Genomic DNA, 25340 nt, shown 5'->3' on the forward strand with positions numbered 1-25340 from the left:
TGTCTTCCCTATGGTTATTTTAAAATAGAGTGTCAATATTGAATGCTGACATATAGACTCATTCATTAGTAAAGAGAAGTTAGGATGCGTGAAAAGCTGATTTTCAGTGCCTCACTCCTTGAGCGAACAATCAAAGAAAGTCTGGGATAAATATGAATTTGAAACTATTTCATGGATAAGGGAGATCAATTAAAAATTGCAACAATATTCATTTTTGTCCTCAAAAGCCTTCAGCACCTTTGTCTTGAAACTCTCAAAATCCTTCACAAATACTATGCACGACATGGTCATGTGAAAGAAAATGGTGTTTTATTTTCAAGAGAGAAACAGGAGGGTTTAGCAAGGCATGTGGTCTATTTAAATAGACGGTTTACATTGACAATACACTCTGACGATTACAAGTCACTTGTCCAGTGCTTAAAAATGCAGATAAGGGGTGCCTGGGTGGCTCAGGAGGTTAAAGCCTCTGCCTTTGGCTCAGGTCATGATCCCAGGGTCTGGGGATCAAGCCCCACGTCAGACTCTCTGCTCAGCAGGGAGCCTGCTTCCTCCTCTCTCTCTGCCTGCCTCTGCTTACTTGTGATTTCTGTCAAATAAATAAAATCTTAAAAAAAAAAAGTCTATTTTGACAGAACGTCAGAAATCCATCCAATTTCCTCCATCGTAGTCTCTAAGATACTCTAAATAGCTAGACTTGCCTTCACAACACCACCATCAAGGAAACCCTCACCAAGTTGTAAACTCCAATTAATTATTATCTGACATTTGCCAGAAGGACAGAGGTGACTGGGTATTATTCAAAACTTAACTTCTTAAAAGTGCATATTTTCATAACACCATTAAGAAAGATTTCCAAAACTGTGCCAGAAAAATGACCTATTTAGATATCAATTGGGCCAAAGGGTATAATTGTGTTACCTGAAGCAGCATGACAACTGTATTGTCGTGTGTAAATACATGCTGATACTAGTTTGGTTTTGTTCTCCCTGCCATCATAGTACGCTGCAGAACTCATAAAATATCTTCATTTATGTATCATTTCTATTAGCTTGTTGATTTACATTGTAACGATGTTACTCACTTCTTTGGCAGAGAGAGAGCGCTCCCAAGCAGGCTGAGCGACAGGGCGAGGCAGAGGGAGAAGACGACGCTCATTCCCTGAGCAGGGAGCTTGACTCTGGCTGGATCCCAGGGCCTGGACCTGAGGCGAGGGCAACTGCTTAAGCGAGTGAGAAACCCAGGTGCCCCAGGTAGAAACTGTTGTAAAGAAATCATGTTATAGGGCGCTTGGGTGGCTCAGTGGGTTAAGCCGCTGCCTTCGGCTCAGGTCATTATCTCGGGGTCTTGGGATTGAGTCCCGCATTGGGCTCTCTGCTCAGCAAGGAGCCTGCTTCCCTCTGTCTCCCTTTCTGCCTGCCTCTCTGTCTGCTTGTGATCTCTGTCAAATAAAAAAATAAAATCTTAAAAAAAAAAAAGAAATCATGTTATATTTGCTGCCTGTAAATGCCTATATCCCCTGGGTTGTTGTCAAGGAGTGAAGTCACTTTCCAAGAGACCACACGGCAGTGGCCAGGCCCGCAGGGACTTAAGATGGATGTGCCCCCTGCATGCCAAGCTCCCGGGAGTGCACACACAAGGGGTGAAGCCAGCAGAGAGGTTTGGGGTCCAAATACTCCAGGGTGCACAGACTGACCTCCACAGCAGGGTCCTACCAGCTGTCAGCTGCGTCATCCTCTGTGTCCACGCAGTGACACCACATGGGTGTGCCATGTATGCAGGCCCCGGAGGTGCCATCCACAAAGGGCGACCCTGCCTGCAGATAGGGAATGGAGGATGGGGAGCAGGCAAGAGGGAGGTCTGTGAACTAAGGGCCTATGAAATCGGATGCGCACGGAGAATCCAGGGTTTTCAAAGGGTATCTCTTTGTCCCCTGCAGAAAGGGCACCCTGAGATCCACATTAATGCAGCTCACTGAAAAATGACAGACGTATGTTTGTATCCTTACCTCGTGGCTCAGGCAGTCTGCCCCACAGACAATACTAGGAACCCTTGGCTCCAAGGGGCTCCTGGAAGGCACACAGGGCCTTCCTAGGGAGGGGAGCCCTGCAGGAAGCCCTTTAGATATTTTCCTATTTTTTAAATTACTTATCTATTTTCTATCTTTTCAGCGAAGCAGTATTCATTGTTTTTGCACCACACCCAGTACTTCATGCAATACATGCCCTCCTTAATACCCACCACCTGGCTCCCCCAACCTCCCAAACCCGACCTCTTCAAAACTCTCAGGTTGTTTTTCAGAGTCCATAGTCTCTCATGGTTCACCTCCCCTTCCAATGTCCCTCAACCACTTCTCCTCTCCATCTCCCCATGTCCTCCATGTTACTTGTTATGCTCCACAAAGAAGTGAAACCTTATGGTAATTGACTCTCTCTGCTTGACTTATTTCACTCAGCATAATCTCTTCCACTACTGTCCATGTTGCCACATAAGTTGGGTATTCATCCTTTCTGATGGAGGCATCCTACTCCATAGCGTATATGGACCATGGCCGAGAACTTCAAGATCAAGTTTATGCTGGTGTCTCGAACTTTATTTCATACCATTGCTCACTGTGCTTGTCGTGACAGAAACACACTAGCCATCTTGCTATTGACTGAACGAGTCCAGAGTGCTCCTGACCAAGACATTCCTGCCTCTCTCAGCAATGCTCTTCTACATATCTTTGCTGTCAAGATTATTTATATAATTTAGGTCCCTCCCTTCCAGATACAATCTTGAAGAGACTACCCCTGGCCACTTGGCTGAAACAGTCTACTTATCCCCAATACCCTCTATCACTATCATTTCATCTTCTGCTCTTTAAAACCCTTCACAGCATTTAGCATGACCTGAAATTATAGGATTAATTTATTTGCATCCTTTCTTCCTCTGTGGTCCTTATCTCTACACCTCCCTGCTGAATGTAAGTCCAGCAACATTCTTGACTTTCTTGTTCATTGATGTATATCCTGAGCTTTTAGAAGGGCATTAGTTAAATGCCGGTTAAAAGTAAAAAATTTCCCAAGGGGTGCCTGGGTGGCTCGGTGGGTTAAAGCATCTGCCTTTGGCTCAGGTCATGATCCCAGGGTCCTGGGATCAAACCCGCATCGGGCTCCATGCTCAGCAGGGAGCCTGCTTCCTCCTCTCTCTCTGCCTGCCTCTCTGCCTACTTGTGATCTCTATCTGTCAAATAAATAAAATCTTAAAAAAAAAAGTATAAACTTCCCAGATGCCTATTTTAGGAAGGCCCTGTGTATTTGTATTTTGCCTCATCTGATGCTCACAAATATTGTGACAAAGGTCTTATTATCCAAATTTACAATGAGGAAACAAAGGCTCATAGATATTAAGTGACTCGTCTAAGCCAGTAAGTGGCTTAGCAAGGATTTCTGGGCTAGCAGTAGTAATATTAAAGTGGGCTTCAGAATAAAAAAGTTCTACCATAAATAGAGACATCATCATACCTTTGTACTTGGTTGGAGGAGAAAGCATGGCAGACATTCCTCACCAGTGTGAGAAGTTACCGGCATCCCATCATGTGCCTACATGCCATAAAGAACTCTCCTACCTTGAGAATCTGAAAACCAATAAAACCATATCACTGTTCTCAAGGAGCATATAATCTGACAGACACAAGCATGATGCATCCAACTACCATGTAGCATGAAATCCTACTACAGTAAAACAGGTGCAAAGTGGAGTGAGATTACAGAGGGGAGAAAAGTTCTATTCCTGCTATTAGGGCAGGTTTCACTGATAACATAGTATCATTCATGAGCCTGGGCCAAGAGCATAACCATCCACACTTCTAAAATATGGAGTTAAGGGGCACCAGTTGGTTAAGTGTTTGCATTTGGCTCCGGTCATGATTTCAGGGTCCTGGGATCGAGCCCCATGTCAGGCTCCCTGCTCAATGGGAAGTCTGCTTCTCCCTCTCCCCCTGTGTGTATGTGTTGTCTCTCTCTGTCAAAAGAATAAAAATCTTTTTAAAATGTAGTTAAAGGAGTCAGTGAACACAAAGGAAAGGACTGCTGGGACTATGTTCACATAAAGAGCTACAGTCGTCTTCAGGGAAAATGCTATTTAATAATTCTGAACATAACTCCTGTAGGACGGGGTGTCCAAAATGTTTGATTACTGTTCCATGTAGAAAACCTTTTTCTTTCTTTCTTTCTTTCTTTCTTTCTTTCTTTCTTTTTTTTTTTAAGGAAACCCTTTTTTATAAACAATAAACTTACAATGTCAATTTATATATTAAATTCCATTATTGTTGTTTTTCCTAAGTCACTTTTATTTTTTCAGATGAATATATTTGGCATGTAACATGGTATAACTCTGATAGGGTTATATACTGTAACGATTGCCAATGTAGCTGTATTTATCGTATTACATAATTACAGCACATTAGTGTGTATATCCATTTTACTGTATACTAGATTTCTTCATTCTTCTTTTTATGGATTACAATAAATCTAAGAAGATACCCAAGTATTTTCTTCCCATAACTGAACTGACTGTCTTATACAGTTCATAGCTTTTATACCATCCATTTATAAAATGACCACTGTGGAAAATACAGCAAGAAGAAACAGAGACATATCATTCCCAGGTTATCAAAACAAACAGCTAATCAATGTTCATGTCATACACTAAAAATTGGTTACTAGGAAAAACAAGACTATTTTCCAGAAATGTATAAGGTATTATTGAAAAAACAAAAAACAAAGAATCCCTAAGTAAATGAATACACTATATTCATGGCTTGGACAACTTAATATTACAAAAATATCTCATTTCTCCACAAATTGGCCTATAGATTCAAGACAACCAGAATTAAAATCTTAGCAGATATTTTTGTGGAAACTGATAACTTTACTCTCAGACTTACATAGAAACTTGAATGGCCAAGAATAACCAAAACTACCTTGGAAAACAGAATGGATAAACTCACACTAATTATATAGGCAGAATCTAAGATGACGACCTCCAATGGACCCAACAACATGACATAAACTCCTCTTAAATGGAAGAGACTTAAGTCCCTGTGATTGTGATACATTCTACGGCAAAACAGATTTTGCAAGTATAAATGAGATCCTTTAATCAGTTGACTTTGGTCTAAAAGGGAGATTTACTTGGGTGGGCCTGACCTGATCATGTGAGTCTTTTATTAATTTATCTTAAATATTTTATTTATTTATTTGAGAGAGAGAGAGAGAGAGAAAGAGAGCGCATGAGCACACAAGCAGGGTGAGGGGCAGAGGGAGAAGCAGGCTCCCTGTCGTGCAAGGAGCCCAACATGGGACTTGATCTCAGGACCCCGGGATTATGACCTGAGCCAAAGGCAGACACTTAACCAACTGAGCCACCCAGGTGTCCCACATGTGAGTCTTTTAAGGAACGTAAGATATCAGAGACCCTTCTTCTGACCTCAAAGAAGAAACAAGCTACTGTGACTCCTACGGCTGTCCAGAAATAAATTCTGCCACGTATGTACAGATGGGAACCCAACCAAGCCTTAGATAAGGAGTCCCAAGCAACACCTTGATTGCAGCATTAATGCCTAAGAAACTTAGTTAACCTACTCCTAACTCATTCTCGTCTATACATATGAGCCATATGAGCAGGGAGCCTGATGCTAGGATTGATCCCGGACTCCAAAAGCAGGACCTGAGCCGATGGCCAATAGTTAACCCACTGAGCCACCCAAGAACTCCTGGAGAGACTTTGTGAAACAATCTCGTATAAATAGGAGTTTTCCAGAGTAGCAGATAGGAAAATGAACATTTCAGTCCCCTAGGTGCCTTCAGGAGTATCCTTTTTCTAATGTTCAAAAATGCAAGTAGTTAATGTACAGCGCAGTATTGCATTCTGCAGTACAACTCAGGGACTCATCACTTCTCTCCACCACTCAGAGCTGAGCACAACAAGTGCCTTAATTGCCCATCATCCATCGACCCCTCCCCCACCCCCTTCCCTCCATGACACCCTCAGAGTTCTGTCATGAGCCATCGCCACGGTGACCTGATGACACGCATCCAACGTTCCATTTCAACTGTCACTCTGTGAGCCGAGCCCCTGGCGGTTGGGTGAACAGGACTAACAGTCCCCACGATGGGGAACCTTAACTGCTGTTGTATAGGTATGTGCCTATCGATTTTCTCAATTCTCTTCTCTGGAGCTGGCTGCCTCCCTTTCACAGAGATCGGCTTCTTCTCTTTGGCTTTTCCTCTCCACCCTCTGATTCCCCCTCCCGGTTGGATGCCTGTGTTTGTTCGTTTGTCTGGGTGATTTCATTGGGATTTTGTGGGGAAGCTGCCTTCCTTAAAGCACTTCGATGTTCAGAAAACCGTACTCTTTCTGAATGCCCATTTCGGACACAGTCCTACAGGGACAACACACAAGTCACATGCCACACTGCTGTCCCTGCATCAGGAGAATCTTGGTGCGACCCAGGCACCACATTTGAGGGGAACGAATTGCCGGTCTCCTCTTCCCGATGGACATGACAAAATCGGAGAGGAAAGGTCAGAGGTCGAAATGCAGCTGTTTTCAGAAGGAGAGACACTGGAGGATAGCGGGGTGGTCTCATGGGTTGATGTGCAGGGTTTCCCGGGCCGTCTGCTTGATGCCTGGGAGTGCACGGGAACGGGCTGTGCCACCGGGTGGGTGGACAGAACACACGGCAGCTGCACAGTGGACTGTCTGCTGCTCTCAAAGGTACTGCTGGGCTGGGTTCTCCAGGTCCGGCCTAGGGAGGGAGACAAGAGACTGTCTGCTAAACCTACAGTCTCCAGAGGGGATCAAGAGACCTGAGAGTAGACAGGGGATGCTGGCGAAGAATGAGAGAGCAGGGAGGGACTCACGCCAGCCAGGGTAGCCTCACTTCCATCCAGCCTCCTCAGAGCAGTCCGCACGGCAAGAGCGGGCCACTCAGCATCATCTGTCTCCTTCCTGAAACCAACCACTCCCAGCCCACATGGCCACCTACATGTCCGTTTGTACCATCGACTGCTCCTCGGGACTGGTGAGCTCAAGGCAAGCGAGTTCTCGGCCAGGTCCTATGCGACTGCTGGGAGTTTGAATCAGCTTGGGAGCCAAGCAGAACCCCAGGAGCCTGGGCTTCAACTGGCCTTCAGGACGGCCTTGGGCGACTGGGCTGACCTTGCAGAGAGGTGAGGGAACGTGGCTCAAGCTACTCGTTCCTGGTCCTTCACTAGGGCCCCACTGGGCAGAAACCACCACTTAGTTGATGTCAGGGCACCAAACACAGAGGTGAGTGAGGACTGAGGCTGGTCTCGTGGCCCTCGCTCTCCCCTACAGAAACCCTGGCACAGAGGGATTTGAGACTGTGAGGGCAGCTCTTGGTTCAGGGCTTCAGGACCTTTTAGCAGGCATCGTGGGTTGGTGTCAGGGGCTCGGGGATCTCCGGCCACAGGGAAACGACGACTTTCCTGTCCCAGATCCATCCTTCATCAGGGTGGCAACTCTGGATGGTCCCTTCGGCACCCTATATTTCAGGGCCCTCCACTGTCCTCCACTGTGGCTTCACCCGCAGCCAGCTGTCTAGCTGAGTCCCTAGGCGGTCCCTTCCTCAACACCTGCTGAGCGGCTGGGAAGCATCCAGTCCTCCCCTAGGTCCCAGGCACTCCTTGGACTCAATCACTTGGGACACCGTGGTGACACACTAACGTCTAGGCCGGAGGGCAGGGAAACAGGGCACAGAGGGTTCTGGGGAACACTCTCAGGTAGGTGTAGCTGCTCAGTGGATGTGACCGAGGCTATCATGCGTGCTCACGGCGCTCTGTTGCGTGCTTTTCTGTCCTGTCTCTGCTCCATACAAGCCGTTGCCCACAAAACCTGTGGGTGTAGGAGGGGGCGGAATTCAGAGCACAGCACATGGTGACTCCTTCCTAAGTCCCACCTGGAGGGAGGAATGCCTGCTGGGCAGCTGGCGAGTAGGGGCAGGAGACGGATGGACTAGAAGGAAAGGACTTCCAATCCCCCTGTGGGCTCCTGATGACAAGGTGCCGACACTGTTCTCTATTTCTGTGCGTCTCCCAGAAATCTGTGGGGAGTGTCTCCTGGAGGATGTGGAGACGCCCCCACCCACGCCGCCCACTCCACAACGCCACCGCAAGAAGAGAGTCCGGTTCTCCCTCCACAATGAGGTCTTCACCATTGAGGACCCCGAGGAAGGTACCTTGGGGATTGACTCATTACGGTGATTGGAGACACATTCTGTCATTCATTAGCACAGACATAACCGAAGCTTTTAAAACTGCTGAGACACATTGTCCTCTGATTTCACTGGTAGCCATTTCCCTCTATGCCGTCCGTCCGTCCCCTTTTAAGTCCACAAGTCACGATGAGATCCTCATTCAAACTTGAACCAAGGAGCACAGGAAAAAAGTGTCTACTAGCTGAAGGGATGGATCTTAGGTCTTTCTGGAACACACAGGTCCCTAAAGGTCTCCCCAGGAAACATGGTTCTTAGATGTGTAGGAAGGAAGAGACTATGTTTTTTGCCAGGAACGCTGAACAGAAAAATGGAACAGAATACGACAGGAGGTTTCACGATGTCCCCCTTTCACTTCCGCCCATTAGCCACATCTTACATGGGTGTGCTACGTATCTTAAAAGGAACAGAACGACCTCACCACATTTGGGGAACTCAAGTACCCAGTACATTCCACGTGGTTACCGTTCTACAAATGGGGCCAATGCATTCGGTGATGTCTTCTCATTCTGGAAACAGACAGAAATCTGCGCACTAATGTCTCACACAGCTGGGTTCCCAATAGCCCCAGAGAGGCACTGCCCCCAAATCCATCACGGGAGGAAAGAACACATTCAGTGGCATCCATACACATCATAGAGTGCAATTCAGGCATAAGAAGAAACTAAGGTTTCCAATATTTTACGAAACAGATGGAACCTGGAAACATAACACACATTTTGAAAGCAAGCACACAAGGAAAGAGGTACATTACACAATCCCAGGCTTTGAGGACACTCCAGTAGGGACATTCGTAGACCCAGAAAGTGGAAGGGACAGTGGAGGGAGGAAACGGGGAGGGCTGGTCATGTCGTCACGGGTACACAGGTGCCATGAGATAGGATGGCAACGTTTTCCCCGTAGATGGCAGTGCGGTCTACAAAGTATCACGGATGTCAGCAGTGTCACCGAACGGACATGTACTAACAAATACAACCCGTCCCCAGTACTTAGATTCCATCACCGAAAAACCCAATACTCCAAGGCACGATAGAGGAGCGAGAGGGTCACACAGCAGAGGTGCAGGGGAGACAGCTGAACAGGCCCCATGACCAGCTGAAGAAGTGGCAAGCTGGCTTGGCTGCACAGTGGGCAGGAGGGCTCAGGGGACTGCACCCTGAAACCCAGGGTGCCTTGAGTGTTTCCCAGACAGACGCTGAGAGTTCCCACTGATGACATCCCCTCCGTTAGAAAGCCAAGGCCCCATTTCCCTTTTCCATCCTGCTCCCCTCCTCTGTGTTTCTGTGTACACCACTGCATTCTGTGTACACCACTGTGTACTGCGTCCACCACTGTGTCCACCACTGTTGGCCCACTGGCAAGTCAGGCCTTGCTTGGTCACCCTGCACGTCCATTCCCTCTGGCCCCGCATCTACATCCAGCAGACTTAACTCCCCAAGTCATTCCTGAGTAGCGCAGCCAATGTCCTGACAGCTCCTCTCTGTTCTCCTAGACCCTGTGGAGGACCAGTCCAAGGACCTTCCTAGGAGCTGGACAAAGGAAGGTCCCCCAACTCTCCGTGAGGTAAGCTCGCCTCTCTGATTTCTCAGAGACAGAAATGGTGCTTCCTTGATTTCTTCCATCAGTGGAGTTTGATGAACATCTGGCACTTTATCTCCCAGGGGAAGGGGGCAGCAGTCTCCCCTCGTGGAGGAATGCTGGGTCTGACCTCTTACACACAGTGGACCCAAAAAGGGTGAGGACACAGGACAGCCTCAGTTACAAACTCCATGGGATCAAACACCTTCTTCAGCAGAAAAGGTTTCTCCTTGAAAGAGAACGTTCTGCCTGTTGATCAGAATGGACTTCGGAGATTGAATGATGCTGGCATCATTCAAATGGTCCTCTTGAACTCAGGTGGGAGGACATGGACTCAACCACGGGACCTCATCCAATTAACTGCCTGAAGTCCTCCCCAAACCAAAGAGCTGGCCCAACAGAGGACAGGATGCTGGGATCCTCACTGTGTTTCCTTTTCCCCAATCGCAGGTAGACGCTGGGAGCAAGGACAGCTGTACGTATTTAAGACCATCAGGCTCTGGGAGGAAATCTAGAGTACAAAGAAGCCTGCCCCCTGATTCTGGGTTCCAACAAGGAACGGGGGTTGGGGGATACTGACCGAGACTGTCCGGTGAGGCACGGTCACCACGTCAAACAGGGCCTGGAAGAACTCGTACATAGGGAAGGGGTGATCTGTGTGCACGTGGGATGAAGGCCCTGTGTGCGTGGGTGTGTGCGTGGGTGTGTGTGTGTGTGTGTCCCCATGCATTATGCTTGTGAACAGGATTGTGTGTCTTTCCCAGATCTTTCTCACACTTCCATCACAATCACAGTGTCCCCCTTCCAAAACACTCTCATCACCCTGGCACACTTTACATACTCCTTCCCCTACTCCCCACAGCTGTACCTGGAGGACATTTCCCTCTGATTTCCTGGGACGGGCATGGTGCGGAGATGAAGGGTCCAAACCCTTGACCTCCTACTTGGAAAGCCAAGATTGGAGCTCAGGTTCCAATCTGAAAGTTGCTCTGGCCTACCCACCTGTGTTAGTCCCTGAGCCAGGGCGTCATGATGTACCATGGGTGCTAGCTAGCAAAGGGCCATCAGCATCTGTGCACACAGCCAAATATCTAGATTCTATGATGGTCCCCGACAGGACCCAACATGACACAGTGGCTTCCATGGACACAGAAGCCAGGGCAAGCTTAGAAGCCCACCTTAAAGATTACAGGCTGGTCCCTGGAGTCAAGTGCACAGAGAAAAGCCACATCCTCATGCTCAAGCCCACATGGCTGGAAAGCGTGTGGACCCGTGGAGGACAGAACAGGGCAACATCGGTCATAGCCGGTCTCAGTGTGTACACACGACCGACCAATGGCAGAAAAGCATCACGGAGGGAACTGACTGTACTTGATAAGATTTCCCTAAGCCTCAGGAAGGTTCAAATTCTCTAAGCACACACTCAAACACCACTGGCCAATAGGAAATCAAGGTGAAGCTTGGGTGGAAGCTTTGGACCCAACATCCCCGGAGCAAATCTCCTGCAAAGCAGGCCTACAGCCGATCAGCACACACTCCCAGACTCCTCTGTGTAAGCAACTTCCCACTGGTCAGAACACCTGGGAGGGTTCGGACAGCCACTGTCATCAGGGGAAACACACACACACACACACACACACGGGACAGCTCAAGAACAGTGGAAGGAATCTATCACACTTATCGACGGTGCCGGCTGTTTACGGAAGCTACGATGTCCGTGCTCTCCAGTGTTGCACATGGCATTTTCTGAAGACAAAGGATGAGTGAAGCAAACTACTAGGCTCCTTTCCTGAGGGTTGAATGCAGCCTGGCAAGCAAGGCTGCTTTTTATGCTGTGCAAGATTTTACACAGATGTGATGCATATAGTCGCAGCATGTGGGATCTTGGGCCCAGAGCTGATGTCCAAAGCAGCAGCGTGGGACACCTTAGTGGCACGTCAGTCAGGAGAGGTTATGGGACTCGGTCTTCACACAGAAGCCAGATTAGGCTTCCCATGTCCTGGACTGGCTATTTGGCTTTGATCGGGCTCACTTTAGCTAGAAAGACAAGAACCCTCTTCGCGTTTCCTCCCTGCTCCTCTCCCGTCCCTTCCCCTCTGCACCAGGACAAGGCCCGGCAGCAGTGCGGCCTGTACCTCCTACGAGCCCCCACACTCCCCTCCTGTCCTCATCCATCCAAACTCCCCGCCTACTTCCTACTTCCTGAGCAGTCTCACCAGTGTCCTCACGGTGCCTCTGTATCCTCCTAGCTCTCCACGATGACCTGATGGAAGAGCTACTACCCACTTTGAGGGCCGAGGAGGAAACTCTGACTCTCCCTCAGGTAAACTCATTGTTCAAGATTTTGTTTATTTGAAAGACAGAAAGACAGAGAAGGGGAGAGAGAGACAGATAGACAGACAGAGAGTGCACGAGAGCGCAAGCAGGGGGAGTAGCAGAGGGAGAGGAAGAAGCGGGCTCCCCTTTCGAGCAGGGTGCCCAATGTGGGCCTCCATCCCAGGACCCTAGGATCAGGTCCTGAGCTGTAGGCAGAAGCTTCAATGTCTGAGCCACTCAGTCAGCTCGCTAAAGTCATTTTGTGCTTCTGAGGGACAGCCAGTGTTTGATTTCTCTTTCCATGAAAGTGTCTGAGCATGGACATGCCAGAGGGGAGAGACCATGTCCTTGGTGCTGAGAGCCTGCCGTGAGTTTATACCATTAACGGACAGCAGATTGAGACGGGCACCACCATTGCTTAGGCAATGGATGGTCGTGAGCATTTTCCACCAGGTCGTTCTGTCTATGGGAAATGGCTTTGGAATGAGTTGCTGACGAAAATGGATGGGGGAATTTTGACATAACATGCCGGAGCCAAGGACAAGGGGGTCATTTTCGGGAGGTCATTTCCTCCTCCTCTGGATCATAGACTCAATGAACGCATCGCATCTAGCTTGCTTACGACACACACCAAGGGCACAGAGATGTGTGCACACGGTGTGCACAGGGTGCGGGGATCCTCACTGGGTTTTCCTTTCTCCAACTGCAGGAGGCGGCGACTGGATACACCCCATATGCTTATTCCCCCATCACTCCATTTAGGGGGACAGATCTAACTCAACAAGGTAGGGTTTTCTCTCCTCCTTTGGTCTGGAGAGCTTCCCCCCTTCTGAGTTCCTCCCGGGAACAGAGGCTGGGGCGGACTGAACAAACGGAGTGTCCTGCAGAAACCCAGGACCCTGTGCTACAGTCCCTGCAAACCAGTAGGTCATTTGGGCGGTGTGCTTGGTGCGTCGGAGGGTTGGGGCTCGCTTTCACGTGGGTCGATGCGACGGGACCGGGCATGTGGGTGTGTGGACTACGTGCGTTTCACCAGAAGACATCTCCCACTGAATGGACTTGAGGGCATGGGTCAAAGTTTCAAAGCCAAACCTCCTTCATTCCTGCTGCACACACCCCGCTAGGACACCACATTCCTCGCTGACCACAGCTCCACCTGGAGGGTTGCTCAGGATTCCGTCTCCTCAGACAGGGACGGGGAGAAAGGAAGGGGCCCACATCTGTCCTAGCTCGGGACGTTTCTCAGACAGGGTCAAAACACAAAGGAATCAGAAGCTACTTTAGTCGACCCAAACATCACCACCAGCCTTACAAAAACGCTTCCATCTTGAATGCACATAGAGGGAAGGCTCACTGGCAAATGGCAATGGCCAGGAAAGCTTCATCATTAGCTCGGGGCCCGATCCGACTTCCTGACAATCTGCTACATGGCCAGGTTAGAGAGTGCCCTTCTCTCGCCTGGCCTCTGCGCTCTCGTGAACTTGCCGGATCCTGACTGGGGGAGCTGGGTCCTGGGAAACTGGGTCCCGCGGACTCCAAGGACACACCCACATGCCACAGGAAAGGAAAGACTGGGAAGAATCAGCACTTTGCGGATGGGGACTCTGTTGGAATGGTCAGATGTCAGTACATAGAAATCTTGGGTCTTTGGTTTTCCTGACCCTGCATGACTCAGGGACAAATAGAAACCTCTAGGGTACTTGTGCTTGCATTGAATGCAACCCTGCCACACAGTGTTCTTCTGCAGAAATACAATCTCCTAGAAGAGGCGAGAGGTAGGTGGGAGCAGCCAAGAAACGGTCTTGACCATGACCATGACACAGGCGCTGGTTGGAGGAACTTGCCTGTCAGTATGGAACGTGTCTCTTAGTGTTTACCCTTTCTGCTTGAAGAGGTCACCCTGATTCCACTCCCTGTAGCTCAAGTTCAGAGTCAATATTTCTCCCTCCATTCCTGCTCCTTGCCCTGACCTCTCTCGATGCAGCAGCAGCTTGCTCAGTCCATACCCACGCCATACACTCCCGGGCACGCCCACCCCAAGCGAAACTCCCTGAGCTCTTCCTGCCGAGCCCCACCAGTGGACTGACCATTCTGTGGATCTCTCCCTAGCTTGGCTGGATGGACAGGCGGGTGAGCGTTCAACAGGAAAGAATGAGGAAGACGCCCCGTTTTACACCAGAGTGGTAGGCTGGCCTTTCTTTGGGGGAGACACAAAACTCTTCTGGCTTTTTAAATCAAGGTCACATAAAAAAAATCTCAGCATGCACCATTGACAGGGTAGGGAGAAGTTTGAGAGAGAATCTGTTACCAAATGCTACCTAAGCCCGAAGGCATTGCAGGGGGGCTGGGACAACCACAGCAGGATCACCTACCATCTGGAGGGCAGGGAGCTTTGGTATGGGTAGCAGCTATTCCTCCTTACCACCTATTTTGTCCAGTGGGACCTGGAACGTGGGACCTCTAGGAAGACTGGGCACATCTGCAGAGGACTCATTTTGCTCTTGTCACACTTTGTGGCTCACGGGCCTCTAGCACACTTCCGCATCGGGCTTCCTCCCATCCCCCAGGGAACAAAAGAGCCATGCAAACAGGACAAAGCCTGATTTGATGTTCATACTGTTTTCTTTTCTGAAATCACAGGTGTCCCTGCTGGAAGGGGATGGCGGTAAGTATTCTGTACTCTAGAGTCACTCACTTGTTTGCAACAAACTGGAAAAGGGCAAAGGTCGGGGCTTCCTCACAGGCTCCACGACGACAACCACCCTGATTCCAGGTCCGGCGGGACTGAGAAGAAGGGTCGGAGTAACAGAAAGGGATTTTCTGGGAAAAGACCCGTGGCCTCATGGCCCTGTCCCCAGAAACTACTGCGCTGCTGTTAGGTGGTGCAGGTTTGGGGACAGGCAGTAGGTGTGCCTTGGAGATGGACTATTTCACAGCTAACCTAGGCCCTGTAGCTCCAACAGGAGCCAGAGTTTCTATTCACATCCCTGCTCCTCTCCAGGACCTTTCATCCTCCATCCAGGAAGGGCCCACTGCAGCTCAGTCCATACTGATGAGCTCCCCACTTCCACACACTTGTCCACACGTGCACGCCAAGCAAAGCTCCCCGAGCGATTCCCGAAGAGTCCCATCGGGGTCCCGACACTCTCTGTGTGTATCCACCTAGATCCCCTCGACAGTCTGTTCGATGACCTTGACGTGGACAGCACAGAAGGAGAGGTCCCATTTTTCACCAAGGTGGTAAGTTAGCCTGCCTTCAGGTGAGGTACAGCATCCCTTATGTCCCTGATACTCGCAATCAGATCCGAACACCTCAGCACGTACAATGTCCTTGGTGAGGAGATTCTTGAGGGAGCGACTCTTAGCCAGGGACACCCCATTTCAAAGACCCTGAAGGAAACAGCAGGTTCGGTTACAGTCCACAGGGTCCTTAGCTTTTTCACGGGTGCTACTGACACTGCCGTGCCACCAATGGACCCAGGGCATGCGATCTCTAGGTGGATTCCATATCACTGCCCATGACCCTGCACATCACCAAGAGACCAAAAGAGCTGTGCACACAGGACGAGGCAGGACTTGATGTTCATCATGTTTTCTTTTCTGAAATCACAGGTGGCCCTGCTGGAAAGGGAGCATGGTAAGTATGCTGTCCTCTAGAGTCACTCATTGCTTTTGAGCAACCTGGACAATGGGCAAGGTGGGGCCTCCTTGCAGGCTCCATCTTGAGAGCTACCCAGAATCCAGATCCTGTTGCAACGAGACTAAGGGTCACGTTCCGGACTGAGACCCGAGGCCTCGTGACCCTGGCCCTGGAAGCTACCGTGCTGCTCTTAGGTGCTGTAGGATCGGGTGCTGGGCACAAGGTCTGTTTCCATGGGAATCCATGTGCTGTGATTCGCAGGGTTGGTGTGTGTGTGTCAGGTGGATGAATGCTGTGCTCTCGAACGTGTCTGGTCCCCTCAAAATGGCGATTAATGGTGTCTGCGTTCTCAGGGATGTTTCCCATCACTGTCACGTCATGAACGTCCATTCATGGGAAAACTATTCAACACCTACAATTGAAAGAGGTGTTCTTTCCTTGCAAATACACATCAATTCCCCCAGAAAACAAATCCCGTCGCTAACTAGGAAGGGCTAGACTGTGCCCCAAAGACACAAGTGTGTCTTTTCCAATCCCTGTTACTGAGTCAGTGTCCATGGGGCTCTCCCGCCAAGCTAGTTCTCGGGCGAGAATGGTCACAGCACCTCCCTCTTGACACTGCACTCACACACACACATCTCTGCATCAGAGGCCCCACGATGCGTCTTCCCAACCTCATCGAAAACACTGAGTGCGGGGACACACTTCCTCCCTTCTGCAGGTGGCTTCCGGGGCAGCCGCGTACAATAGCCCATTTGGGGATGACCCGCACAAAGGGGTAGTGGCCAGGGAACAGATGGGGCCAATTCACTCCGTGTTTCTCCATGGAGATCTACCATTTCCCTGCAGATACTGTGTCTGAGAATGCAACTGGCCTTCTCCCAGGGAAATCCCACACCCACCACTGGTCCTTGCTGGGGATCTTGTAGGTGGTTCCAAAAGGTGTCCTATCCAAGGGGAATGAGGTGGTCTTCAGGGACTGAGCATCACTGGGGGCACCTGGGCCCCCTCCATGCAGGAACGAAGGATGCTCTGTGCATCGCAAGGTGGCCAAAGAGAACCTCAAACCTCAACAGGGGTGACAGAACAATCATCACCCATTTCGCTGGCCATCTGTCCATGCAAGAGGGCCTTGTTAGATTCGGAAGGTTTGGGCCAAGAGACAACTCAAGGGAGTTCAGTGCCTGGGAATGGAAACAGAGCCAAATCAGGGTTTCAGGGTTCTTTGGCAGACAACAAGACTTTCTCTCATGAGAAACATGTATTGGAACAGAATCTGATTTTCCAACATCTCTTTTTCTCACTCGCATGCGCGGAATCCACGGGAGTACATTTCGCTGCTCTCCGAGGACACTCAACGGGCTTTTCCAGGGTAGTTGCACCAGTCTGCATTCCATGAATTGCATACAAAGTCTCTAATTTTCTGCCTCCTTCCAACATGGGTCCTGGGTTTGAATTCCTGGTTTGGGTCCTCGCCACCCTAACTGACAATGCCACAGCTCAGCATCCTTTGGATTCGCATTGCCCTCACGATGCCTTACGTTGAGCATCTTTTCGTACGATGTCTGTCTGACTGGCCGAGTCATTCGTTCCCTTTGCAGCACAGACTATTCCAGTCTTTTTCTCGATTCTTTCATTTGGTGAAATCCCGGTCTTCTTTTGTTTGGTTGGTTTTCTTTGTTGTTCTTCCTTTTTGTCAGTGAACACACCTTTTCTGAAATAAGGATTGCCAAGGGTGTCTCCAATCTGTGGGCTGCCTTTTCACTCTGTTCACTGTTTCAGAAGAGGATGCTTTTCCTGGGCGGTCCTCTTGGGAAGCATCGTGATGCCAACATGAGCGCATTTCCTTGGGCATTTCTCTTCCGCTCCCAGGTGCCCCTGCCTATTTGTATGCCAGCACCCTCCTGTTGGCTCGGGGGAATCATCCAAGGTATTGGAAGGTCAGCTTCTAGAGACCCACCACCGACTTCTTCATATTCAGAAACGTCGTGGTTCGCTGTGTTCCTTTATGGTTTCCTTATCTATTCTAGCAGCTCCTCTGTCCCGAGAGCATCACATTGTATGCTTTCGATCAGTGCTGCACGGAATCCGCTCCCCATTTATTCTAGGAACTGGGGCTTCACCTTAATCTCTTCGGGTCCAAAGACCTCCAGCAGCACCTGGTGGGTGTGTGTGAGCCCAGGAACGTCTTCCCTTGATCAACATCCCTGTCAAGCCAGCCACTGATGCCCGAGCAATACACAGGAGAGCAGGCCTCCTCTCTCGCTCCTGGTTTGTGTCTAGTGCTGAGTGATCCAGGAAAGAGTCTGTCTAGGATCCATCATACACAGTCATTTATTATCTCAGCGCAGTACACGGAAATCATCAAGGGAACAAAAATGTCCAGTTGCTCATTCCCACTAGCCACACGTCAAGAGTCCCATAACGACTGGAGTTTCTGATGGTTGCGCTGGGAGGGGACAGCGGTCATGGGCATGCAGAACTGACACTGAGGTGACTGCTGCAGTGTCCTGGTCTCATTAGAAGGCATGAAACTCCAATCCCTGTCTCCTCCAAGGGCTCCGGCTCCGCCAGCCCCGTGAACCTCTGAGAGCACTGCAGAAGGGTCAGGCAGATGCTGCACGGCCCAGAGACATCTCAACGCACCTGGGATGAAGGGGTGAGGCGGTTTCTCTCCTAACGGCATTGCTCCTCTTTCAGTTCTTGCAGATCTACTGATAGAGAGCATCGAGGACTACTCCTTCAGTGAGGACGAAATCTCTTCAGGTAGGGAATGGCACCGAGGAGGGGAACACTGGGACAGGGCTCCCAGGAACATGGGGTTGCCCCTGCCGCTCTGGAGAAGGAAGAAGGTGGGTCAAAAACCACCAAGGAAAGCGATGCTCTGGCACAGGCATGATTTGCTCATGTCACGTTCTCAGGATGAAAAGAACAGACGAGGTGTCCACGGGCCTTTAGGGTAGGCTGGGTTTGTCATCACCACTCGACTCCTTGCGTGGCTCCTTGAAGGAGCTGCTCGTGCCTCCCTTGGCCACTGCCACACGTCAAAGCTTGGCCTCTTTGCTCATGGCCTCTCGGGAATGGTGCACAAGAGATTCTGCATCATTCTTGGCACGGGCCCAGACCTAGTCATGCTCAGGACTTGGCGGCCCCAACCGCACTCTCCTGGGCAAGCGACACTATGCGACACTCCGTTCTGGTCTGAGCCAGGAGGTATAAGACAGGTCTAAATTCTCTCCCTCATAACCTCCACTACCAAACCATCCTGGTTCTCTCCAAGCTGCTGTACTTCAAGGGGACGCCCAGAGCTGCAGAAGGGAAAGCGTACTTCCCCTGGGTTCACTACACAGGCTCCCGTAAATCGGAGCTTCTGCCAGCCTTCACACCCCAGCCGAGTCTGACCTGGGGACGTGTTCCCAAGGGTGGGATGGCCCCATGCAGCTGCCCTGGAGAACCCCTGTCATGGGCCACGGTCCCCCGGGCCTGTGTGAAGGGGCTGCTGGACCTGCTTCACACACTTGCTGCCCCGGGTCCACTCTACCTCTCACTAGCTGGCATCGAAGCATAGCACAGAGCCTCTTGGGAGCAGGGACAGGGAGTCATGGTTCCTCTCACAAACCCACCTCGCTGGCCCACAGCCCTGGCCATGCTCCCCACTCCCTAGGCATGCCCAAACGGCAAACATTCCTCAGGCCTGCCCAGGGCCCTACACACACCCCGACCCCGTCCATTCCTGGCAAGCCTCAGCAGGAGCACTGGCAGGAATCCCGTGTTTCAGTAACCACACCGCTGGACGTTTTCCAGCCCTGAACAGCTGAGGGCGCCTGCACAATTTCCCATGCTCCTGTCTCCATTCAACCTCTGTAACACTTAGGGAAACAGAGGGTGTTGCGTTCCCTGAAACACGTCCCTGGGAAGGTCATCCCAGTCCCTGGGCAGACATGGGCTGTGGGGACGTGGTGGGCCATCTCTCCCGGCACTTCCCCAGCAATCCCAGACCCATGACAGCTGCTCCCAGCACAGACGGATCGGGGGATTGATTCCAGGGGACCCAGGATATCTCCTCTCTTTCCTTGGTGGCCCCCTCCTGGACAACAATAGGACTGGTGGAGCTTGGCAGGGGAAGGACAAGGAGCATCTCTAGGGGAGGAGGTGGAGGAGGAGGAGGAGGAGGAGGAGGACGAAGGAGAGCAGGGAAGGACAGGAACAAGGACAGAGAAAGACAAAGTCCTGCAGAGGCAGTCTTAGGGACAGTGACAGCCTCCAGGGGGGAAAGGATCACACATCCAGGCTTCCGGGTCTTGGAGAGAATCGGAGGTGGGAAGAACAGGTGGGCAACCAGAGACCCCCCTGTACCCTGCGGAGATCAAACGACCAAGGCCAGGGAGGACTCGGAGCTAGGGACGCACCCCACTGAGGGCAGAGCCCAGCATCCCCAGAGCAGCAGGCCGTGGGTCGTCACCTGCACTAACTCCCCTTTGTTCTCTCTCAGGGCCAACCCCAGCACCCTCGCTGCTCCCTAACCCGAAGAAGGATTCCACAGAAGGCGATTCCGATGGAAGGAGCCACCCTGCGCCTGTAATTCACTTCCACCTCCATCTCTTGGGCTTCCTCTCTCCTCTGTCCCTAAGTGCCTCCGCCCAGCTCTTCTCCTTTCCCTGCTTTGACAACGCCAACCCCGGAGGCCCTCGTCTCTGGCAGGCACTCGGGCTCTGCATGGGAACTGCTGCATGAAATCCCTGGGAAGCTCTCCTCACCCCTTTCCTACCATCACCCTGACCCCTCACCGCGGACTCTGGGAAGCAGCCCCGGACAGCAGAGCAGGGAGGAGGGCTGGGAATCGGCAGGGCACGGCTCACCCGGCTGGAGGGGCCTCGGGAAGGGAGGCTGGGCCTGGGTGTCCCCACTTGGTTCTCTGATGCCGGGGAGTCTGTGCTCATGCCCACTTCTGCTCTTGCTCTTAGCTCTCAAGAAACCTTCCTTCAGTGGACTTGGCGCAAACGACAAGGGAAGCAGAAGAGGAGGAGGACCCGGGAACGGGGTGAGTCAGGCAGAAAAAGGGGCCGGTGAACATGGACACATCTTTTCTCTCGTTGCCCCGTCCCTGTTGTGGGTATCTCAGCAAACAGCACAAAACCCGGGGTGCTGCCCTAGCCTCTGACCACAAAGAGGAGAGGAGAGGAAGATCCCAGTCCCTGCGGCACTAGGAGGTCCTGAGAACATCCCACGGGGAACCTCCACCTGATCCCTGCAACTCCCTGTGGTGGTTGGGCGCTGTCGTCCAGGAGCTGCTGATCTTGGAGGGAGGGCCCTGGCTGCCTGGAGGGACTGGACCCCAGGCAGCCTAGGCACGGTGACCTTCTGGCAAAGGGCTCCACGCCCCCCATTGAGGCCCTCTCTCTGCACGACCCAAGCCTTGCACTCCCACCCTGCAAAAGCCAGCAGACGGCTTGCTCCCGGACGACACTAGTCACGAAGAGACAGTGGTGGGGTGGCCTCATCTCCCACTTCAGGCACGTGAGAAATGAGCAAACAAGACAGGCCCCCTGGCTCACAGGAGCAGGACAGCTCACCCCTCCCAGCGCTGCATCCCTGTGGGCGGGGAGTCGGGCCTGGTCTCCAGCTGAGTCATGTCCGCGGGCCACTCCTATACGATCTAACCAACACCTCCAGTCCCCCAAGCCTCCAAGATTCCTCGTGGGAGGTAGTGGGTCCCCTCATGGCACATTTTGCTTTGTGAGTTTCATACTCTAGAGACTCTCCTCGATCCCTCAGTCGGCAGGGGAGACCCACCAGGGAAAGGCCACCCTGCCTACTCCCACCTTGCCCAACACCTGCCCACAGCCTGTGGACTGTGCGAACTCACTTCCCATGGGGGTCGGGAGCACGTCGTCTCTGCCACGCCACCTGCAACACTCATGTGGGCAAAGGCTCCCCCCACAGAGAAGGGCACGTCCAGGGCTCTCAGAGAGGCTGGGGAAGGGACAGCCCAGCAGGAGGAGGACCCCGCCGTCATGGAGGAGGACGCTCAGGGAAGGGGCCTGAGGGACCCTGGCAGTGTAGCCTTCATTCAGCCCCAGGGGGCCCACAGGAAATCCCCCTTTCTTCAGGTCATGCATGGGTTCTGCAGGAAAACCTCCACCTGAACACCTCAGAAGACACGTCCCGCAAAACCCCACAGGCCTCTGGTAAGGCCCAGGCCACACGCCACTCGCTATCTCACACCACTCTACCCGTTGTCTCCACAGCTGCGCCACAGGACAGTGTGCCCACCACCCCGAGACACCAGAGGCTCCCAGCGTGCTCCAACAAAGGGAGCCAGGACGGCCCTGGGGCCCCACTTGCGGCTCCGATTTGGGCCCGGAGGAGGATTCGGCGTGAACGTACAGGGAAACACGCCTGCAGAAACGGCTCTCTTACGCCTAACCTCTGTAGGCCAAAGAGAAGACTTCTGGGCAGCCCACCAGAGGATGGCACTGGAGCCCCGAGGACGGCACTGGAGCCCCGAGGACGAGACGAGAGGACCCTCTGAGTCGGCCACCACACCCAGAGTTGGCTGCCCGGGTCCTGCCGATGACGGACACTTGGAGCACGAGGCAACCACCTGGGCCCACAACAGTCCGTTGTATGGGGAGACTGGGCCCACCTGGGACTGGGCGGGACAGCAGCCTTCCCGTTGTCTCCCCTGTCTGCTGCAGGGGCTGCTCCTCCTCCCGCTGTCCCCTGGAGTCCCCGACAACCCTGCAGAGCATGACACATGCAGGACGAAGCGGCAATGCCAGGGCCCCTTGACCACCCTGGGATCGACTCGAGGGGCAGCAGCCCTACCCCTGCTGGATTCCCCGAGGGTGCTGCACCGGAACCGCCCCCGTCGCTTCGACGCACAGGACTGTGACCAATGCTGGGCTCAACACTGGCAGCAGCCCCACAAAACGGGCCCCGCTCAGCCTGTGTGTTTGGCAGCAGCAAGAGGATTAGGGAGGAGAGGCTCTCCCCTGCACTCAGCGGCCTCTTCCTTTTACAACTCAGACAGCAGAGGCCTCCCCCAGCTGGGCCTCCGCCACCTGACCAGGAACGACCCACGCGGAGGGACAGCTCTACGCCCCTATTCAGCAGGAAGAAGCTACAGAAGATGAGACCGTCCTCCTTCAACAACCTTCACCACGCAAGGCTCCGCACTGGTCAGGGGCACACGAGGAGGGAGGGGAAGGCTAGCTGAGCGCCAAGCAGGAGCTGGCACGCCACACCGCCCCCCAACCTGTGATACGGGGGACATCCCTCAGGCGCTCTGACTGCCCTCAAGCTGAGGAAAGGGAAAAACAGATTCTCCACAGATGGAGACCAAACCCGGCAAGACCGGAGTCTCCCTTGGTTTGTAAAAGTCCTCGTGATTCTGTAGGAAGAGGCCTGCTTAACGAGAGCCTAGCGACCTGCCAGAGGCCCAGATCTCCGTTTCCTGAAGCCCTGACATCTCCCTCCCCTCCACGACACTGAGGGAGGCTGAGGCCGAAGGAAATGTCTGTAGGACAGAGTTTCTTTTCAAACGTGCAGTCCCTGGGATGGACCTGTGAGAGGAGGAAGGTAACATTCCTCCAGGAAGCTCCGCACCATCTTTCAATTCATGCCTTCCTAGCAGGAAAAACCACCTTCCCTTCACAAGAGCAAAGTTAACTGTAGCCTCGGTGTCCTCTGTCCTCCTGCCACATTCTTGCAAAACCTCCCTTTTGCTTGACCTCCTCCAATGCCATCCCAGAAAGTCAGCCTCCTGTCACGACCCCAGCAAGCAGCCCTTTCTACCCAAGGGTCGTATCCCTGTGCCTTAATAAAATGCACCTCCTGCCAGCAGAGCCGTCTCAAGACTTCTTTCTTGACCATCGGCCTTGAATGCTAACCTCTTTCCTACATCAGTCCTGTCTCCTGTAGGGCTCCTGTGGAAACAACCCTGCAACACGGGCCCATTTCTGTCAACTCTTCCGACTCCATCCACCTCACCCACTGCACATTCTGTGTCCTCCGAGGACTGGACCCTTCTGTGATTCTTGCACTCAAACCCTCACATGGCCCCTCTCTCGGTCCTCGACGTGGTTGACGTTGCCCTTCTGAAACTCCCCAGCCTCCCATCCTCACTTTCTTTGTCTCGCAGGTTTATCTGGTCCATAGGTTCTCATCACCAACATGCTACAACGGGTTTCTGCTCCTGAGTAGAGGACTCCATTCCTTTCCTTTGTCCTCAAGCTCAAATCTTAACTCTCTGATGTTTGTCTCACAACTTTCAAAATTCTTCTTTCCCCTAATGCCTCTCTACCAGTTTCTCTTCTTCCTTTTTCAAGCCGCCCTCCCTCCCTCCCTTCCTTCCTTCCCTACATGATCTTTTCGTTCTTTGTATTCCTTCCTCCCTCCCCCTCTTTCCTTTTCTCCTTCTGTTCTGTTAGTCCCCACACAGCACTTCAGTACTTTTTCACCCAGTGTTCCGGGACTGACTCTTTGTGTACAAGACCCAGGAGCTCACGGCAATTCGTTCCCTATTATAAAGGATGAAGGGAGACCCACACGGGGGCATCTCAAAGGTCTGCTTCTCTGCAAGTCAACGGGAAGCTTCAGGGTCATGAACCCTGGCCTTCCACACTAGAGCTGGACACGGGCTACGCTAAGCATTCCCCACAATCCCCTGTCATCCAAGACCCTGAGAATACAGGCTGTCCCACCAGAGACCTGAAGAGTTTCATTTCTCGGCTGAAATGGGCCTCGAGTCAAGCCACCGCCCGAGTGTCTGGAAAAGTCACTGGCTTCAGCACGACTCACGGGTATATAGTCTTTGAAACGGAAACTTTGAAAATTTAATCAGCAGTTGACGTGGTATGAGGCTACCATGTAGAAAGATCTATCTGAATTCTGGAAAGGAACAAGGCACGCGACTACAAGTGGCTTGCAGGGGTAGACGCAGCGACCATTCCTGAAGGGAGGGGTGGAACGCGTTAAGGGAGGAACGTGAGGGAGAGATCCTGCCACAGCCCCTCGTGCTCTGGCCATTAGCACAGGGTTCACACTGCACAGGAACCCGGGCAATGCTGGAGCACAGCACGGAGAGGTCTCACGTGCCTCACCTCACTCCGGGTGTGCTGTGTCCTGGGAAGACAAGCCTTGTATTTGCTGACAATGTGGAAGAGCCTTCAGCCATGGGTCCCTGGTACCAGGGACATCAGAGCTCGTTCATCCTGGATCGCAGCACACCCATCTACCCAGTGTGGGAGAGCCTTTAGTCGAGGCTCTAATCTCGGGAGACACGAGAGAACTCACCCTTTCGAGGAACGGAGACATGATACACATGGGGGGAACAACTCCAGGGCAGTGCTCACCTCTGTACACAGTAAGACCACTGGAGACGCACCTCAGCGATGGAAAGAAGGTGGGGGACCCTTGTTTCAGAGAGCTCTGCTCTTCTTCATGACCAGGACCTCACACGGGGTAGAAGCCATGTGCTGGGATTGCTGCACAAGAGCTCACAGCAACATACATCTCTTCGAAGCC

General features: G+C 52.0%; 2 protein-coding genes across 4 annotated transcripts in view; one reads left to right on the forward strand and one right to left on the reverse strand.

Annotated features, from left to right (window-relative positions):
• The window catches only part of LOC131830132 (uncharacterized), a 59529-nt gene that overhangs the window by 21762 nt on the left and 12427 nt on the right, over positions 1 to 25340 (reverse strand). The window lies entirely within an intron of this gene.
• On the forward strand, positions 6071 to 16539 carry LOC131830070 (uncharacterized). 3 transcript variants are annotated; one of them, XR_009353065.1, is made up of 9 exons: positions 6071 to 6181; positions 8104 to 8238; positions 9771 to 9841; positions 10307 to 10331; positions 12106 to 12179; positions 12882 to 14355; positions 14813 to 14837; positions 15339 to 15412; positions 15785 to 16539. XR_009353065.1 is itself a non-coding variant. In XM_059172480.1 (6 exons), the coding sequence occupies exons 1-6, from the start codon at positions 6154 to 6156 to the stop codon at positions 13233 to 13235; spliced, it is 687 nt and encodes a 228-aa protein (XP_059028463.1). In that variant the 5' UTR covers positions 6071 to 6153; the 3' UTR covers positions 13236 to 14376. The 3 variants fall into 3 exon arrangements, 1 of the variants encoding a protein (XP_059028463.1); XR_009353064.1 differs by lacking the exon at positions 15785 to 16539 and having other exon boundaries at positions 15339 to 15692; XM_059172480.1 differs by lacking the exons at positions 14813 to 14837; positions 15339 to 15412; positions 15785 to 16539 and having other exon boundaries at positions 12882 to 14376.

Source organism: Mustela lutreola, chromosome 4 (genome assembly GCF_030435805.1).
Source record: "Mustela lutreola isolate mMusLut2 chromosome 4, mMusLut2.pri, whole genome shotgun sequence".
NCBI lineage: Eukaryota > Metazoa > Chordata > Mammalia > Carnivora > Mustelidae > Mustela > Mustela lutreola.

Bases quoted from the DNA above. Each gene is read 5' to 3' on its own strand.
- LOC131830070 (XM_059172480.1), top strand. From the start codon at position 6,154: ATGGGGAACCTTAACTGCTGTTGTATAG. The intron at 6,182-8,103 runs GTATGTGCCTAT...TGCGTCTCCCAG, and splicing joins CCTTAACTGCTGTTGTATAG to AAATCTGTGGGGAGTGTCTC. The intron at 9,842-10,306 runs GTAAGCTCGCCT...CCCCAATCGCAG, and splicing joins GTCCCCCAACTCTCCGTGAG to GTAGACGCTGGGAGCAAGGA.